Source organism: Takifugu flavidus, chromosome 14 (genome assembly GCF_003711565.1).
Source record: "Takifugu flavidus isolate HTHZ2018 chromosome 14, ASM371156v2, whole genome shotgun sequence".
Lineage (NCBI taxonomy): Eukaryota > Metazoa > Chordata > Actinopteri > Tetraodontiformes > Tetraodontidae > Takifugu > Takifugu flavidus.
The window spans coordinates 1919733-1939964 of record NC_079533.1 but is presented as its reverse complement, the minus strand read 5'-3'; the positions used below and the strand labels follow the sequence as shown (position 1 = coordinate 1939964).

The 20232-nt window shown below is 46.7% G+C and overlaps 1 protein-coding gene across 2 annotated transcripts in view; it reads left to right on the top strand.

Moving 5' to 3' along the window:
- Positions 1–20232, top strand: part of alcama (activated leukocyte cell adhesion molecule a) — a 30869-nt gene that overhangs the window by 4963 nt on the left and 5674 nt on the right. For both annotated transcript variants that reach the window (XM_057054304.1, XM_057054303.1), the window contains exons 2-8: positions 14756–14862; positions 15046–15265; positions 15825–15889; positions 17874–17961; positions 18130–18300; positions 19420–19544; positions 19712–19844. In XM_057054304.1, coding sequence (XP_056910284.1) covers positions 14756–14862; positions 15046–15265; positions 15825–15889; positions 17874–17961; positions 18130–18300; positions 19420–19544; positions 19712–19844 — 909 coding nt within the window. The remainder of the gene's footprint in view (positions 1–14755; positions 14863–15045; positions 15266–15824; positions 15890–17873; positions 17962–18129; positions 18301–19419; positions 19545–19711; positions 19845–20232) is intronic.

The window sequence follows — 20232 nt, the reverse complement described above, 5'->3', positions numbered from 1 at the left end:
CAGAAAAAGCTGTTTTTACTGCGTGATAAGTCTGGATGTGTCAGATACCACCTGGACACTTTTGTGGGATTGGAACGTGCAATCGTTGCTGCATCCAGGCTCTAACAGCAACTGTTGGATTCAGGAGGAGCATCGCTTTGTTACCTGGTCACTCATGAGCCTCGTGGGTAGTTATCGCGGCCCGAGGCAACCGTTAGCCGCAGATGATCGGTTGTCCAGGCGCACATATAAAGAAGAACCCACCGAATCTAACAGAGCGCTTTGGGGATTCGAGGTCGAACGCTTTTGAGACGTTCCATCATCGTGAAACATGCAGTAATTGAGTGATGAAATGGCTCCTCGCTGTGGTGCCGTCGACAGCATGTTCTTATTAGTTACCAGCTGCTTTGTCTCTTCTCTCCTGCACGGCTACTAAAACACAAGTGAAAGTTCATCCTAAATGAGAGCACTTGTTAACACCCTCTCACATTTAGCCTCAGCTGCACTGTGATTACAGGCTTACCGCATATTACACTCACGCAGTGGAATAGCCGAGAGTAGTGCTGACAGCCCAAAATGCTCAAATTGCTGGACCTGCATTTCTGAAGAGTTTTGGTCAGCTAAAAAGAAATAAGCTTTAAGTTCCTGCAGCGGAGGCACAAGTGAAGACCTCAGTCATCTGCTGATTTATTCCCTTTTATTTCCAGAACAAACTTTGCATCCATCTAAAGCAGCGTGTTGCATGAAAACAGGAGCCTGAGCCGACTCAATGCTTCACCCGTGTCAGCCTGGCTGATGTGTCACTGCTGCGCAGCCTGATTGTGTGTTTGCAGACGGGTGTCGCGGCGTGTGCGTAGATCGGATGCAGATCTGCTCGGAGGGCACGGTTCTCTGCCGGCACGACGTTCCGGGCTTGCCGACAGAAATGTGACTGACAGAAGGGAGAGAAATGGGAAAGTAGGTCATATTGACATTGTTGGCTGCTTTAATTGGTGCATCCCAGCGGGCTCACTAAGCAAACTCGGGGTAATGTTTTCCTTTCTGCCTAAAAGCACTCTATTGCTACACCTGCGTGTGTGTGCTCAATCACACAGGTCACTCTCTGCTTTAAAGTTTCCCTCTAATCGCAGAATTGTTTTCATTTGATTTCATTTGGGACTTGTTTTTTTTTTTAGCCATAACAATAATAAAGCTTGTTGCAGCTCTGAGAATAAAATCAATTAAAATGGAAGCCTGCGGTCTTCAGAAAGCTTCTAAAACGAGGCTGTCCCCGGGTCACTTAGACAGAGAATGAGCCTACCTGCGGCGAAAATGTTATCACGCCATTAAGTATTCTCTTGTGACCCTGCTAACAAAATACATGTGACCGCGCTTGATTGATTTTGGTAGAATTAAACGGTATTTTGGACCGAATAACTGAAACCTGTCTCCAAACTGAACGTATTCTCGGTGGCACCCAGTTGTTTTGCACCCCTCGTTAGTGAGTTGGGAGGATTCGTTCTTTCCCTCCTAAAAAGACGTTGTTTACCGCAGCCTTTCAAGAATATTTTGCTCCCTCTTAACTGCTGCAAACAGGCTGCATAATAGTTTGTGAATCGATCTATTAGGTGCACAAAGCTCCTGTGGTTTGTCTATGGCAACATTGTTATTAAATGTATTAGTGGCAAATCTATTAGACTGCTCCCGTTGTGAGGCCGTGAATGATGTGTGTGTCCGAGGACGGGCTGACCGAGTGTGCCGGGTGCATTCCTGACTCTGGCAGTCTCCACTGGGCCAGGAGTCCACCCCTGTGACCCTGATTAGGAGGAAGGAGCGCTTAATGGACGTCCTGGTCCTCGGCTTGCAATGGAAGAGACGCCGGACTCCTCGGCCCTGATGATGAGAGGGGCTCATTCTGGACCTGGGGTAAAAGGTTCCTCAGTGGGAACCTGTCAGAACACCCAGCCAACGTTGAGCTTTAAAACCCAGAAACGCAGTAATTGTGCCACCTCTGCCTCTTCACCACATGGCAGCAGATCGCTTGGCTTTTGATAAAACCACTGAAGAGTGGGCAGATGTGCCGTAGCTAGCATGGCATCGCAGTGTCAACACGAGCACTTCAGCACCATTACTCTCTCAGGCCTTCTGCTGTGCTCCGACATCTGCTCAGGTTATTCTCTAGCTAGCTCCACATTTGCTTGGTAGCTTTCAGGTCCGGACGCCGAGGGGGGCCAGCCTGTCGTGTTCCAGGTTACAGATCGCAGTTCCTTTTGGCAATATTTAGAAGAATATTTCATTTAACGGCCAACAAAAACAAGGGGGAGCTCGTCATTTTAGGCCGTGCTGCGTTTGTGCGGTTATTGAGGAAAAGATTTCTGAGCTTTGAGATTCCTTTTTCATCTCTTGTTGGGTTTTTGCCTTTTGACCTTACTGTTATCACCCGCTGTCAAGTTCCTGTTGGAAATTCTAAACCTTGCAGGTCTAAATGTGGGTCTCCCAAAGCTGCCAGCTACTGTGAAGCTCTTTGTGGTTCAACATGATGCTTCCCATGTGACATTAGTTGTGGATTCCCGGTGCCGTGAAGCTCCTCAGGTTTCAGTATCATGAAGATAAAACCCCGGCCAAGCTCGCCGTAATGTTCCCGTAATACCCGGGACTTTCAAATGAACACGTCTTAAGTGGATTACTGGCTTTGAAGTATGTTATTACTATGCTGCACCACATCTGTATTTACTCACCGCTAAAAATGTGATGAGAATGGATTTGCCCGTCCGTCTGATCTATGATGACACAGATGTGCAGCTCCTGAAAGAACAAAGTGGAAGCCAATCACAACTGCTTCCCTGTATTTCAGAGGGAAAAATTGGACGCTGTAGACGAGTTTTGTGTCTCACATTTGCTGTTTAAGGACATGCAATAGTCCCAGGCTTTAACTGGGCTTTAAAGACTCCAGCGGTCTTTATTACTTTACTCCTTTATACCACATTATCTCTCTATTTGCGGTTTATGGCTAAATTTAAATCAAACTTCAAAACAAGATTGAAGAGTTTGAGTTGTGTGAGCATTTTGGGTTGTGCACTGCTTTCCAGGGCGTCTCTTATGTTTACCTTAGTAAGTTGCTTCATACAAACGTGCCGTAATGCAAAGGTCCAATTTCAGGTCTTAAAGGCTCGTGCACATCAATAATTCACGTCTTTCCATGGTGCCACTGAGTGGAAGTGAGAGAAGGGTTGAAAGCTCCAGGAGAGCTTCCCATTCCTCTAGCAATACCCAGAATGTGTTTGGCATTACTGCTTTTATTATTTATTCATCATTTATTCCTAGAAATGGTGCTCAAAACACAATAACTCTTCCAATGATTCCCATATTAGCAATAAGTAGCGCTAACGGCCATGGACTTGTCTCACTAGCTAACTTTTCACGTTTCTACGGCCTAGAATTCACTACTGAGCACCGACCACACGTGGTGACATCCACCCAGCACGGCTGCAGCCTTGATGTCGGCGCTGAGCTGCGGTTTCAAAATACAATTTTGAAATTTGGGATGAGAGGAACCACTGGGAGCTTGGAATCTTTTGGTTTTATTGAGGAAATACCAGCGTGATCTCCTACGGATCAGTCGTAGCTGACACCCAGCGACACCGAGCCTTGGGTCGGAAGAGTCCCCGTGCTCACAGATTTGATCCAGGACATACACAGCTTTGACAAAACTAGTAAAAGCCCCCCTCAGCCTCTCCGTCGCCCCCATCGCTGACACTTTTCACTTAGAAGCTCTGAACCTTTTTCCCTAAAACTCTTACACGGATTTTCCAAACGTCTTTACGACTGATAAGAATGAAGGGTGGGATGTCTGTTTCAGAGGACACTTTGGGATGATGTGTATCTCTCCACACTCGGCAGAGGCTCACACACACACACCACACACACACACACACGCGCGCCGCACTGACCACCCAAGTGAGAGTCCATTCTGTCTGAGAAAATGCCCAACATTTACAACTTGGGAATCAGCTGACACAGAGCTGCTGTACAGAACAGAGGCGCAGCACCAGCAAGAGCTGCGTAACTTTAGGAGCTCGGGCTCATCTTGGCTTTACGTGTCCTTCGCTCCCTCTCCTGACTGTAACTCTCCAGTTTGTTTTCTCCTGGAGAAGAGGCCACTTGGTTTAAGCTGCTGTTTAGTATTTGGACCAGCGTGTTTTCTCAGCTGCTTCTTTGCTCGGCACAGGATGATATATCGCTCTTTACAGGGAAACTTTAGCGTTGCTATTTATCTGTGACGGTTAAATCCCCTGTTTCCTTGACAACGATCAACGGTCTGGTTACCCGTTATCGTCATGACAATGAAGATATGATTTAATAATTTGCTGTGACTTTTTGTGTTTGTGACTCATTTCCATCTCACTTTAGCAGCTTATCACCAAAGGCTGGATGTTGTCACCTGAAGAAATCCCGGGCAATTGTGTTGGGACACTCTGTTCCTTTCCCTGTAAATTCCAAATAGATTTCACGGTCAAGTTAAAACTTGCAGAGCCGATCTCAATAGACATGGCAGATGCCTTGAGCGCCAAATTCCAAACTCCTAAAGACTGGAGAAGGCCCCCCCTGCATCCTTTCCCCCTCCCTTTCCACTCCATACAGTACTTTGTTTAACTAAGACTTGGGTGATCATGAACAGCGTCTCCATGGTTACCGGGTTGTTTTGAAAGAGCTCAGTGTTAACCACCTACTGACCCCTGTTCCATAAAGAACGTCTCAATCTTCAGCTTTTGGCATTGTGCACGTTGATTTTATCAGCTCAAAGTTCCGTCTTTAGCAGCCGAGCGTTCCCGCTAGCATGCACAGCGTTTCCTTCCGCTGTATCATCTTTACCTCAGTGGGCGACAAACCTGAAAAACAAGTGCCTCGACATTCCTGCAGTGCAAGTTGTGTGTCATGAGATGCCTGTTGCTTTCTTGTCCCACACTGATAGACATACCTGCGAGCGTTAGCGTTGAGTGACACGTGGCTGGAGTCGCCTCTATGGCCACGCTCAGCTCGTGGAAAAAAGAGGTTGTGAGTATTTACTGGCCTTTAACCACTGTGACGTCCTCCTGATGGAAAGATGCAAAGTCGCAGGTTGGGCTTTCCCTGCTGAGGGGTCTCTGGAGGCCTCCAGGGCAGAAACACGGCCTCCTCATGCAGGTTACAAATGTGTGTCGCCAGATCACGTTCTGGAGGTTCTGGAGATGTTGAGTCTTTTATATTCACCATGTTGACCATCCCATGATAGAGCTGCTCTGTCATTGGTCAGACATGGGCTTTATGTCGCTCTAATATCAAAATAATATTCTGCAATTAAAGCTTTGGTTCATTTGTAAAGTGCTTGTCAGCATTAATGAATAGCGTTAAAGAGATTGGATTAATTGAAAGTGGCTGCATAATAACCGAGGGGGCCAGTTGCTCGTGGCTGATTGATTGTGTTCAAATCCGACATCAGTGCACATCAAAAGCAAACTGTAGAAACTCTGTCCAAATGAATAGTTTAAAAAGGGGAAAAAAACAAGGCGTTTTAATCAAAACGTCTCCCAGGCTGCAGGATTTACTTTGGTTCCACAATTTTGGTTTCATTCCTGCAGTTTGATGGACAACATAATTGGAGAAAAGTTCTCTTTTCAGTACTTAAGAGGGTTTTTATGGTGGAATTGTCACTTGGAACAAATGCCACCTCGTCGCTGCGTATCAGTGTCTGTGCATTTAGCTGCTTTTTTTAACCAATTGCTGGAGAGCGTCACTTGACGGGCCGTGAATATCTCCAGATAAACAGCCAGAGCTGCCACGGGTCTCCGGCGTTCCTGCTCCCGGACCTCCTTTGAGATGACAATTGTGCAGCTGGCATTCCTCAAATGATGCCGGCTGGCACACGGACCTGGCATCGGCCCAACACGCCAGTTTCTTCCTCGTCTTAATTGTTGGTCGGACTCCCGGACCAGCTCTCATTGTTTTTGACAAATTAACCTGTTAGTGGATAATGAAAGGCAATGGGCTCATTTTTGTTTTAAACAAGCGGGACTAATGTCTTGGTCCACCTCTGCTGACATGTCTAATGTGGCTCTCCAGACATGCTGGTGCCTCTGTTGCCTGCTGAAGCAGCACAACAGTTTTCCATATAGAATGAATTAGGCCCAATTCTCAAGGGTCCTTGCCTTCCCTCTCCACTTTCCCTCTGCAGGGCACCATAAACAGGACCATCTGATAAGGAGATTCATGTGAAATATCAGTTTTCTGACTGTTCTGAGCGGGCTGCAGGTTCTGGCAGCACCTAAAGGAAGCCTTATTAGCTCCAGACTCATGACCAAGGTGAATCAGCGGTGACCTCTGTGCCGAGACGGCGTTTTTCACCAGCTCAACCCCTAATGAGAGCAGCTCCTGCTGCAAATAAATGAATAAATATATATAAAGTAGAAAAAAGAGCTTGTTGTTGATTGATGCAAGGTCAAAAAAAAAAAAAATCAGATGAAAAATACGCTTAAGAGAGAATTTTGTTTTATTTTCCATGCTTTGCTCACGGTCCCCAAGGTTCTTTTTAATCAGCCTTGCTCCTTGGCATGGTGTAAATATAGCCAGTCAGACATGAGAGTGGTCGGCATTCCACAGACGACGCGCGTGAGTAACGAGGAGCGCCGGCACTCTTCCAGAATCCAAAACATAAACTCATACTTTCTGCCCGTGTGGGGGTCCCAGACTCTGTTTTGTTCTAGCTTGGATGTTAATGGCCAAAGCAGCTGTCAGAAAGAGCTTTGCGTGGCACCCCCCCACCCCCAACCCCCCCTACATCCAAGCCCACCCCCCGCAGAGGCACATCAGAGGGACTGGGAAGAATTTGTTTGACCTCCCTGACCCGTCGGGTCCATGTGAACTCAAAGCTGAAGGGAGAAAGAAAACGTCTGTTTTGCTCTCAGTCACCTGTTCAACATTTGATCTCTCAGAAGCGCGTGCGCGCGCACGTGTTGACATAGCCAGTGGATTCAGAGCACATGTCCTCTGAACGGTCCGGTCTTTGTCTTTGTCTCCCTGTATCAGGAGCAGCAGAACCAACGCGTTCTCCGCTCTCTCCTGGATGTCAGACAGGTATTAATATTTCGTTGGGTGAGCGCAGCGCAGCGCCGCGCTGCTGTTCCAGCCAGACAATTTTAAATTCAATTTTTCTGCCAATACTCAACTGAAATTGTTTTCTTCACTGACAACAAAGCGTGCGGGAATAAGAAGGCCAAAAGCCTCTGAAAATCTTTGAGCACCAGGCTGTGATGGTTAAATTAAAATGGATATCTCCAGTCACCATCTTCTATATTTAAATCTAATGTGCACTCCCTCCTGGGCCGTGTGTTATTTACTTTTGGGATGCCGGTGTTTTCTGGCTGTAGCAGATGTCTGTGGGAATGAAGGATCTGAACAATAGTATCTGATGGAGGCATGGAAACACTCGGAACATTCGTGGCTTCCAGTCCTGTCATTCCCTGATGCTTTTAATCCTGGAATGTTGCTCCGAGATGATTTGTGGCAGATTTTTCTCGTCCTGTAGCCCCAGTGTAGCAGGAACTTCAAGGACATGTTTTCTCAAGTTCTTTTAACCCTACAACTCCTGAGATTTACAACTAGGAAAAAAAAGCTTTATTTTTCCATGTTTTCCAGAGATGTGCTAGCTTTAAGGTAGCTAACAGAACTGCAAGCAAAGAAAAGAGTTTAATAAAGACATTTATTGTCACATATCTGCTGCTAAAACACACTAGTGTGTGTTTTTCTGTCCACGTGTGTATGGGCCCAGTGGAACTTGTCCAATCATTAACCCATTAACGTTAGCTCGAGTTCACAAATCATTCAAAAAATGGAGGCTCGTTAGTAATTTACGCCACTAGTTATGTTGTAAAAAAGAATAGCAATAACACACGAAATGTAAAAGACAAATACTCGAGTCCGAAAGGTAATCAGTTACAATTTAGAGAGATCCAAAACCTAAACTGTGGATTCAAGATTCATCTTCATGGGAACGTGTCAAATATTGTTTATTAATATCAGTTTTCAGCTTAAAGGTATCAAATCCACACATGTAATCATTAAAATGATACTCATTATACTATTTCAATAAGAAACGTTTACATTTTGAACGATGGCGTTGATAAGAGATTGACTTCAAATGTCTAACGGGAGTGTTTCCATTCAGATGAAAGGACTTTGATTAGATGTCAGCGGCAGGAGGAAATCTGAAGGTCTGATCGTCTTATCTAAACAGACCTGAGGGAGGAGCGGTCAGACTGCTCTGCAGAGACAACAGCAGCACTCTGTGCACCCGTCTGGCTGTAGCAAACGCCTCATTTATTCCACCACCTCCGTCCCTCCGTGTGTGTGTGTGTGTGTGTGAGATGGTGGGAGAGGAAGAGGCGGGATTATGACCTGTCGGTCAACGTTACTCCCGACTATTAAATTCTCCAAGAGGAAAGCCAGGGATTAACGTTAGATCAAAGCAGTTGAGATTGAAACTGGGTTTGAAAGGGGCAGGAGGCAGAAGAGGGCGGAGGGAGGCACCTGGTTAATGATAGAGCCGCGCAGCAACACCTGCCGTCTTCCATCCAGTGGTAAATCACTGCCAAACATCTTATTAACTAGTCAGAGTGCAGGTGAAGGACCGTCTCGGGTGTCAGAGCATCATGACACTCATGGTTTCTTCATTCTAAGCACAATAACTCCAGCCAGGCTGGAGCGTCGGCCGCTCGCACATAAGCTGGCGTCATGAAGGAATCGCACACAAATTCTTGTCATTCCCCAAGAGGAGGCCGTCCCGTGCGCAGCCGAGGGCGGGATTCATAGATGGGCTGTGGTAATATTTTACATTTGACTTCCCTGTGCCAGATACAGGACAGGTTTGTCACCAAAGGCCTTTTTATTGATCCGGTTATTCTAAAACAGCAACCATCTTCAATTATGATCATTTCTGGCCTGCAGGGCTCTTCGGCGCCGCCTGCCCCCTGTACACCTGCTCTGACTCTACGTGACTCCTCTAAGCACAATTGATTTTAAAGCTTACGGCCGGGCGACTGCAGCTCCAGTCAAAGCGCTGCCAAAAACGAAATGAAATCATCCCGGCGAAGAGGCGCTATACGAGCCCGTGTCGGCAATACCCATAATTTTTCTATCTCTTATTGAAAATGACTGATCGCTTTGTCCAGAATGAACCTGGACCAGTGGCACCGTTTCTACACGTGAAGAGCTTCTTATAGTTGGTCTTTAACTTTGGGGCAGAGGTCCAGAACATTTTGAAATATCCAGCGCTAAATTCTGAGACGTTTCCCATTTCCCATCGTCGTCCTGTGAACCAGGCAGCGCTCTCAAGTGCTCTGGGTGCTGTAGTGAAACCACCAATCAGTCTGGACCATAAATACCGACAGAGAGCTGGACCTCTCAGGTCGGTCAGGAGTTAAATAGAGGAACAATTTGATCTTTTTGCCTCTAAACCCTGCTGAGAGAGACACGGCAGACACTAAACGCTGGCCTAAATGATCCTTCAGTGCTGCTCATAACAGCACCACAGGATTTCCCCGTGGCCCAAAGGTCGTCATTTAGCCTTGCTCTTATTCTCCAGATTCAGAACCAGGCATGCGCTCCCCTCTAAAATATGTTCTCCACTCTGCTGGAATTGTGGCCACGGTGGGAAGAGCCTGATTGGTGGATCGTGACCTCAGTCATGGCTGGAAGCCTCTGTGGACGGATTTGTCATGATGCCTCGCCACGGCCGCGCGGTGAAGCTGCGCCTCGCCCCCCATAACAACAAGCTGTGGTGAAGAGTGTCAAAAAAAGCTGCATCTTCTCATTGAAAGATGTTTGCTTGGGTGGGTGCCTGTGAATCCGAGAACGGCGCCTCGATGTTAATGTAGAATGTTTTAGAGCTCATTTTATAAATGGACTGATTTATTTTTAAGACCAGGTCATAGCTCTGGTGCACAACAGAGCTGTCGTAGCGTACCAGTCGGCCCGGTGCCGGAGAGCCTCCGACGGCCCTGTAGTTGCTCCAAAGTCAAGGTTACAGACTGACGGTGGTCCGGGCCCCCGGGCTTTGGAATGTGCCCACAAGGCCGGCTCCTTCTTTGAAAAGTATTTGTAAAACCCGCTTTTCCAAGTTTTATGTGGCATTCTATTGCGGTCTGCTTTATTTATTCAGTTTTTGGTGAGGACGAGCTCTCAGTTTTAGTAGGTGAGAAGTGTTTAAAGGATCAAGCAGCTACACGGAAGCCCGTGTGCGAGGGTAGCGCGTGTGAAACTGAGAGAAAGATTTGACTTCAGCGAGGGCAGGGGGCAAGGGGAGGAGAGGAGAGGAGGGCAGCCGTGGCCTCCTGACATCTGTTAAATCCAACATCTGTCACGCCCTCCTACTTTGAAGCATGGTTTTATTGCAGTTGTCAAAGCAAAATAAGCATCTTTTCTATCTCTCATATTTCACAGGCTGCAAAACACCAGTACGCCTCCCCAGCCGCGTGGGGAACAATCCCTTGAGCCGCAGAGGATTTAAGTGGTTCTAGAATTCCGAAACATCTGAGGATCCCACGTGCTGAGTCCTTTGTGCATCTCTATATTTGAACAAAAGCTGTAAATTTGCATGACTTGTTGGGAGACTGTTTGTGACAGAGACGGGCTTCAGTGGGTTTATGGCTGCTGGTCACGGCCCAAAACATACAGCTTATTCCCCTTAAATGTGGGTGGAGACATAAGTAAGGATACATTTCCCTTAATGGCTGCGAGACTTTGATGGGGCGGTCAATCAAAAATGGGCTTTTTGCTGTCTCATGTAACAAATGGGAGTTGGTAATGTGAGCCAGCTTTCTTCCAGACTGATACAGATGGAGCAGATGCCTATATTGACGTTCATACGGTCTCTTGATCGCTGTTTTCGCTGCTAGCAAATGGTCTGTTAAGTGCTGGTGATTAGATGGTGACCCCAACAGCTTGGCTGCTGACCTTCAGAGGTCTAGCTTTACGCCGGGGTGATGCATCTCACAGATGGGGCAGAACTGTACACGGTACGTTTTTATCGTAGGTTTTTAAGCATTTTGGTGTAGCCTAATCTTGGTTTGGAGTGACTGGATGATTCATGATTTGGGAGTCATCATGACAGCTAAGATTGAAGATGTTTTTCCTCCATCACTGGCTGTTTGACCTTGGAAAGAGTAATTCATCTTACCCTCTGTTGCAAGGCATCAATATTCCTCATTGTGTCTCCAACGAGAGGGAATGCATTTAAATGATCCAAAGAATTTCAAAGCAGAATGCTGAAAGGAGCATTTGTTCTGCAGCAGGGACAAGTCTCAGACCAGACTCGTCCTTAATAACGTGGCAAAAAGCTGAGTTTAAAATGCAAACTGCAGGGGGAAACTCTTTTATTCAGCTGACATTAATATGACGAAGGCCGGCTTTAATTTGACTCATGAATCATGTTGCAGCTAATTACCTTTAACTCACTCACAATTGATTCCTCGCCGACACTGGCTAGTTGATTTGATGTTCGGCCCCAGAACAGGTTGCTAGCTTTTTCTTTCCAGGTGTTCCAAATCCAGCAGCATCTCCTGAGCGAGGGAAGCTCCAACCAAATACTTGGGATCAGGGCTCATTCTCTCAGAGCTATCCTACCACGTAACAGCCTTGAACCCTGGCCATCGGTCCACTTCATCACTTAGATTTACACATATTTCTCATGCTAAAGCATGCACTTGTCCTGATGCTAATCTTGATTTACAAATTTGCCGCTTTGACTGGTGTCGGACATCCTAATTCATGGTTCGTTTGATCACCATCTGGAAGACAGCTAACCGCCAGGAGATATTTACAATGAGAAGATTGAAGCGCGGTATATTTCTCTGTCTGTCTTTAGCTCCACGCGTCACGTGCAGCCTCCGAGAGCGCTCTCGTGTTGCTGTGTGTAACAGCAGTGCCATCATTCAGGATGTGTGTTGACGCTGTAGGTGGGATGAGGTCTGTCAGGGGGATGTCTGTGGCCCACGTCTGGAAACAGACAACTTGTGGGCGAACCATAAACAGCTCCTCCCTGCATGTGTTGGAGACGCCACAGTCAACAGGCAGCTGGATCCTCGGTTCCCCTTCAGTCATGTTGCCATTTTTAGCCGGCGTATGGTCTGACTTTTATCAGCACCATGCCAGAACCTTCCTGACGCCTCGTGCAGATGGACACTCACTGATGGACGCTCACATCTCTGCCAGACTCCCTCACAGGCTGCTGGAGAGACGGAGCAACACCCAATACATGCCGCCATCTCCAGACGCTAACGTTGTACCTTCCGTGTTTCTTCATCCAGTCGCAGCAGAGCACTGGCTTTTCTGATGCTAGACTTTAATAAGAAGTCTGTGAGTGTGGGTCTTCAGCACCTAAATGCTTTAGTAAGGGACACGTTCACCGAATGATGGCCTTCCCATGCAAACACACACTGGAAGTTTACCGATGACTCCCGTTATTGTTCTGTAAATCCAGCGCACTCTCGATTCAGCGGTTTTGCTTCGTTATTTCTTCCGGACGGAGGTGATGCCGGGGCTAATGTCCAATCATGATTCCACTTTGATTTGGAGGCTGTGCTCGACACAGGGAATCAAATTTCACCGTGACAGCTGCAGGCTGGCATGGTTTCAGTCACCTACACACACACACACACACACACGCATTGCTAGGCTGATTGTTCCCTTCGCTCAAAGAGGCTGAGGGGAATAACTTATTGCGCCACGAAGGCTTTATGCTCCTTCTGCTCTTTTCAGGCATCTCTCTTACATTCGCTGGCGTGATATGGAACGTTTTAGCAGATTCCGGCCCGGTGCGGCTCACTGGTTTGTTCAGTGCTCACTATGACTTGAAACATTGCCAAAGAAAACCGAATGACTAAACCGTCCAGTGAGCGACCGCGAGGAATGTAGTCGGTGTGTATGAGCGTGCTTATTAGAAAATTCTTCTTTCTTACTTCCCTTCCTCCCTCCCTCCCTCCCTCCAAAGATGCCTGTTGTAATGCCCCCAGAACACACCGCTGAGCTGCTGGATCATTGTGACATGAAGAAAATTGTTTTCACACAGCCAAAATAGTCAAACCATGTCTCCAGGCCCCAGATTGTTGCAGGCTTTTGTTTGTGATAGGCTTTTAAAAAGGGAGGCAGGAAAAAATAATTGGCCTGCTGCTACTTTCAGCAGTCTCTCCAACAGGAATTCTGGGGAGAACCGGAGTCCTTCGGCTCGAAGAGATACCGGTGATTATGTAAATGGAGGGCAAAGACTGTTCCAGGACGTCACTCAGAACTCATAACCCAATATCTGCAGAGGTGTATCAGAAGGATTTACTTCACTTTTCTCTTCTGTGCTTCTTTCTTCCTCATCGAGGTTCGTTCGCTAACGTTTCATTCCCGGCCTCAACCCGGCTCCCGGATTTCTTCCCATCATCTTTTGTTGATCCGACAAAGCAGATAATTATTTGACTTATGTCAGGAAAACTATAGGCAGAAGAGGGATTTTCCCCCGAGGTACCCTCAGCAGGAGATAAGGAATGTAATAAAAATACATGTTCGGATGTGCCGTGGCAGGCGGATCATTTATGGCATATCTGGAGCAGCAGCACAGACTCGTACATGATCACATCCGCCTGAGCCTGAGGCTCTTTACTGTAGGTTAACCTCCACACCGGTCCAAGCAAACCACAGTCTCACAGCTGTGACGGAAAGGAAACTTAAATGATGTTCTGAGAAGTCTGGTGTGCTTCTTCTAATCGCCCACCTCACTTAAATAACCTCTTGTGTTGCCTTTCCTGGTAAATGTAGCAGACCAGACGCGCACTTTCATGTAGTCTATTAAACTTTATCGAATCACAAAGACACATTTAGCCCCTTAAACCGTGCGTGTGGTTTTTATTGGCTGCTGGTGTTGCGACTTGACGGTAATGTGCGTTTGAGTGGTTGAGGTGGTGAGTGTTGGGAAATGTGTGACACTGGCCAGGAAGTTGTGTTCTTGCGCGGCCTTAGAAAGGCGGCGCTGCTGCAGGTTTTTGCAGTGTTTTTGTGCGTCCATTTTGTGTTCCTCGGCATGGACCAAGTTTCGGTCAGCGCTCAGGATAGGAGAATAAAGAGTCGCCCTTCTGTCAGCGCCTCGGAATGAAAACCCGAGCGGCGTCTTATTTAGCCCCTTTAGCTAAAGTATCAAAGAGAGGGACTTGGAGCATGAAGAGCTCCGGTCCACTCGAAAGCCCGTCCATCTGTCTTGTCGCTACTCTATTTTCCTTCCTCCCACACTGCACATGACTTGGCTGTGCCTCCATGGCAACTCTTCCGCCATAGTGCTTCTCATTTTGGAAAATAGGAAGTGCTTTTGCAGCAGCATTGCTCCCAGTACGGCGGCCAGGAGGAAGATCTTGCTCCTCTCCCTCCAGACGGAGAGGCGTGCATGTATCCCCACACTAACAAGCTGCTGTTGCTTAATGTCGGGCTCCTTTCCGTCCTTCTAGGGTTAAATGGGAGGAATCCTTATGGACAGTCTCTTAGAACTACCTTCTTTTTGTTCTTACCAGTGATGAAATTCCAGATCCAGATGAGACTGTAGCTTTTTTTGTATTCCTCACTCTCGAATGCAGCATCGGAGTGGCCGTGGAAATGGAAACACACTCCAGTACGGCTGCAGATCCGCTCGGCTCCTCGGCTCTAGTCAACATTGCTGAGGACCAGCGGGTCGCTGATTGTTATTTAGCCTGTGTGTAGTTGGAGTAACAATCTGCTGCCTTTTGTGTTCCAGTCCGGGCCACGGACACAGTCACGGCCTTGTATGGAGAGCCTATATCTATACCCTGCAACAATGGCATTCCTCCACTGGAAGACCTGATTTTCATTAAGTGGAAATACGTAAGTCGATTTTGAAGTCACTTTTCCAAACTCTTTACATGTAAACGCATGTTTAACAACTTGTGTATTCAATAGAAGGAAAAAAAAAGTTCTTCTTGTCATGTCAATAACAGGAAAAAATGATTGTTATCAAAGTAAATGCGTCATTTATGATCTGCTTTGATGTTTTTCGTCCCTGTCAAGGAAAAAGACGACGGTTCTCCTGGTGATCTGTTGATCAAACAGGCCCGCAGTGAGCAGGCCACCATTCAGGCCACAGACCATTATGCCCAGCGGGTCAGCATTGATGACAAGCTCAGCCTGCTCATCAAAGGAGCCTCTCTGAAGGACCAGAAGACCTTCACCTGCATGGTGGTGTCAGAGAACAACCTGATGGAGTACCCAGTGTCCGTCCTGGTTCACAGTAAGACAGCCGCCCCGTGGGACGGGGATTTAAAGCTGCTTTCATACACAGCCTCAGACAGGGTTTAGCCTCCACAAACGTTTACAACAAGGTGTACGCCACTGTTTACATTTGAGAGCCCTCCTGAGCGCCAGGCTAAAATGTACCACATCATCTTTCAAACATGCTGGAGGCAGTGTTGTGCTGTAGAACACGTGGTAATGGCGCCAGGCTGCTGAGGCGGAACCTTTCTGACATACGGCCAAGTACATGTCGTCAGGGTTTGAAAGGAAATCCTCTTTTGAGTGGGGATCTTAGTGCTGGTCTGTTGAAACAGGTAAGGTTGTCACTGCGTAACCCCCCCAGTCGTTCCTATAGCAACAGGAGGAAAAGGGACAGTTGCTGTACTGACCTGTGCACTAGTCGCTCAATGCAAATAGATTCATTTGTTTTCATTGTGGCCAAAGAAACATTAAAGTGGGAACAAGGTGCTGAGAACTGAAGACCTCTTGACATTCACAGGAAGTCACAGAGGTGATTGTACCTGCTTGTAAGCTTCTGTACCCCCTTCTGCTTGTAGAGAAACCATCCCAGGTCGAGGTCCTGGACCAGTCTGAAGTCCTGCAGAAAGACAAGCCGGTGACGGTAAGAGTGCAGCCTTTCGTGCCGTTTTCTCCTGGTACAAACGCAGGATTCTGCCCGTGGCTAGTCATCGTAGCGCTAGCATGGTATAAATATTTAGCCAAGGACGGAGCTGCTTTTTTTCTCTTTGATTGACTCCATCATAAATAAAATGACAACTGTTTGTCCGACACTGTGCCACAGATGACGTTAGCATGTGTTGGATGACCTGCTCTGTGTGGGACATTTCCCAGGGTTGATCCTCCATGACTCAGCAACACATTGGGGACGCTCACTTGCATTTTTTTTATTTGACCAAACATCCCAAACCTACTTGCACAGCTTCCACATCAGGTACAGCTCTGCCTCTCAGCTGGGGAAGCACCAGAACTGGTCACACAGTTTAACCGGGCCAGTTGGGACCACAGTGTTCTGGAATGAAGAAGATAAACTTGCTCTGGGCTGTGAACTGTGTGTAGATCACCATAGACACATTTGTTTGAAGAGCGGTGGACGTTGCCCTCTGACAGTGTTAGCCTTTGTTTTATAGAGCTACAGAACACCCATTAACAAAGGTTTTAATGGTTTTCATGGCGACGCCTGAAAATGATGCTGACTGCGCGTTGACAGCCCTCCTTCCTGTCTCGTTTCTCCATCACATGCAGCATATACACATTTATAATGGATCAAGTGAATATTGCTGCCATCCTCCCCCGAACAGCCAGGTGTTGGGGTGGCTTTGAGCATTTCATAGGGAGGAGAGAAGAAAGAGATGAAAGTCAGGACTAGTGGAAAAATATAAAGAGGACGGGAGAAGGATTTCAAAACTGGCAAGAGAGTGATGGGGTGATCATACTCAAAGAGAATTCCAAATAAGAGGAAAGTACCACGTGGAGGTGGAGACTGCAGTCAGATATTCATCCAGAGAGTGAGCACATGTGCATTATGTCTGGAGGAAGCATAAAGCAGCATAGCAACACCGATATCGCCACCTTTGAGAGGCTAAGCAGAACATTTGGTTCCTCTGTGGCCACTTTAAGCAGCTTGTTTGTGCAGATGTCTCTGAAATGTGTGTGATTCAGCCATAATATTTAGGTGATTTTCCTCTCAGAATATCAATTCCTGAAATATTTTTTGATGTTTTTCCTAACCCTGCTCGAGGCTTTACAGGCAGCTTCTCACTATTGACAGGAGTCGTTCGTCACTTCTTCCTGCTCCATCCTGAACATGTACATTATATGTGAAACATATTGTTCCTTTTCCTACTTATTATCTGTCTGTCACATTTATTTAATTGTCTTTATTTGCGCTTCCAGAATGAAATGATCACTCACTCACAGGGCAGGTTACTGAATAGAACTAGCTATAGAGGAGCTTTATCACAGAAAACAAGTGTTATTCCATATTATCTTACTCAATGTCATTTCTGTCCATGGAAGGTGAATTTTTTTCCCTTTTTCCTGGAGCAATTCATGTATTGTAAAAAAAAAAAAAAAAAAAAGAAAAAGCAACCTGAGGCGTGTGAGAGAACGTCCTGCAGTGAACTGCTGATCTGTCCTTGTCAATCAGTGACTAGGTGGTTACTGGACATAAATGAGTACATGGGAACTACGTCAACAGACAAATAGAGAAGGCTGTTCTCAACATATGTAACCACTGGAATGAAATGCTTCACGTAGCGTATGACTGAAGAATGAGTAACATTCTGTCAGCAGGCCAAAGAGGAAATGAGAACTGGCCAAAGGAATGTTCTTATGACTCACACCTTATCTACTCAACAAACAGTGTATTTAGACCGTCGGCGACCTTCTGTCCCGAGAGTTCACAGGACAGAAAGGTGACACGTTCAGGAAAGTAGTTCATGAATGACTCGGCCGTTTGTCTTCTCTGCTGGAAGTCCAGCATTTCTATGTTAACGAGGGAGAGCAGACATCGTTGCCAGGACAGTGTATCTCTTATTTCCATGCAACGTTTTGAAAAAATAAAGAGTGGCGTCGTTTCGTTTCAGCTGGGAACTTGTGTTGCCGTAGACGCCAACCCCGCAGCTACACTTACGTGGAAAAAGAATGGGAAGCCTTTGACAGCTGACGGGAAAGGTAAATCACCTCCAGTTTGCCGACAAAGCCTCAAACTGTCACTCCACGCGTGATGTTGTTGTACACAGAGGCCCCCAGGGGCCCCGGATGATTTAGGATGGAATAATTTACCACATATTTACTCGCATTAGTGGCATCACCGTTGCACTGCTCCTCCTTCCCCCGCAGCTGTGATAATCACCCCCAGCATGAAGCTGGATCCAGCCACGGGTCTGTCCACCACCTCCTCCACCCTCCAGTACACGGCCTCTAAGGACGACATCGGGGCGGTCTTTGCTTGTGCCTCCACACACGAGCTGGACAATCAGGAGATAAAGTTGGACCCCTTACCAGTTCACTGTAAGTAGAAAACAGCGCCTCCCGCAGGTTATATACCTGCACTACACCGCCATGGCACTGCACAGCGCAGTTTAAAAGTCACTTTGTGTAGCATTTTCTTAGCACTTGACTGTAATTATAATAACTAACATCTTTTAGCAATGAATCGTTAAATCCCCTCTTGATGATATCCAATACATTTACGGTGGGACCTCTACTCACAAACGTCTCTACATGCGGAATTTTCAGGTTACGAAGCGTCTCAACAGGAAAATATTTCCTCTTGTTACGAAAGAAATTTCAGGATACGAAAGGCAAAATACGCTACCGCTGCTACTCGCAGCTCGCGGAGTTTAGCAAACACAAACTTGTAGCTGCTCTGCCATTGGCTATCGCGTAGCATCTTCCTGTCATCCCACTGGCTAGGAGGGACGTCAATATGTACTTTTTGTGTGTATCCCAGCGTCGCCTTCGTTTAACTTTTATTGATTGTGGGTGTTCGTATGTTTGTCCATTAGATGGCGGTGTTACCACAAGTGTTAACGTTCGTTGCTAGTAATGACGGCTAATGTAAGATTAGCCTGTAATAAAGTTCATTTTGTTCCTGGAGAAGCCTTGCACTGAATTCCGACATTTATTGTGCGGTAATCTAATTGTAACATGTATTTGTTACATGTTTTCATGCATTTTTATGATTTATAAAAAAAATTATGTCCGAATTTTTGGGGGCTTGGAACGGATTAGGGCAATTACATGGAAAACACGTCTCTACTTACGTAATTTTCAGGTTATGAACTAACTTCTGGAACGAATTAAATTCATAAGTAGAGGTTCCACTGTACTTGATTTACATGATTTTATACCGAAACAGGAGTCGCTTCCTGGCTGCTGTGTGGCGTCCGATAACCTAGTTTTCTGGCATGAATTCTCCTTTAACATAAAGAAAAAATGTAGTGAGTTTCCAAAGTTTGAGACAATTCCTACAAAGGAAGCTTGAGATCTAGGGGGCAGATAGGCTCGGTCACCAATCACAATCGCGAAGGTTCCCATTTCTAGAACTGCATTATTCTTGCATATTTCCTCATGAATGATCTTCATCACCATCTCATCTCTTTTCTCTCTGGCCTGTGAATCTCCTAGATCCACCAGAGGAGGTTAGCCTGGAGACTGTGTCTGAGGGACCCATCATCGAAGGAGATAATGTGACGCTGAAGTGTCAGGCTGATGGAAACCCTCTGCCCACTTCCTTTTATTTTCATATCCAGGTCAGTCAGAGGCAGCAACTCCTTCAGGAGCTCAGAAGGACCAAGTTTAAAGGGCAGAGTAGTGTTGTAGAAGTGTCTGTTAGTAGCCCTGATCTGGCTGCTATGTGAGCAGAATTCTGCTTTTATGATACCTCATTATGATGTGAGATGGTGTTTTTGTCCATCAGGGCCAGAAAACGCTGGTGGAAGACTCAAACAGCTACACCATTAATGCCATCAGCAGAGACGCCGCCGGTGAATACAAATGCTCTCTGGCTGACAATGAGAAAATGGAGGCATCGCTCAACATTGTTGTTAACTGTGAGTAGCTTTGGACCAACACACACACACAACACACACACAACACACACACCAGTCCAGCGCTGACGCTCGTGAGCCGCGGCACCAGTGCCGGAACCCGAACTGTAAAACTCCGCAACTCCTGAATGCAACACAAGCAGCTACGTTTGTCAGTGTAAAGGGCGTCCTGGGAGGAGGCGAGTGGTAATTACATTGTAATTAGAGCCTTGAGATGAAGACAGACGTTCACTGCCAGGAGATGAATGCGACAGGAAGTGTTTTAGGGCCTGAGCAGCAGTTCCACCTCTACCAGCACGCCCCCCCAGCCATATCCATCCATCCATCCATCCATCCATCCATCCATCCATCCATCATCATCCATCCATCCATCCATCTATCTACTATCTAT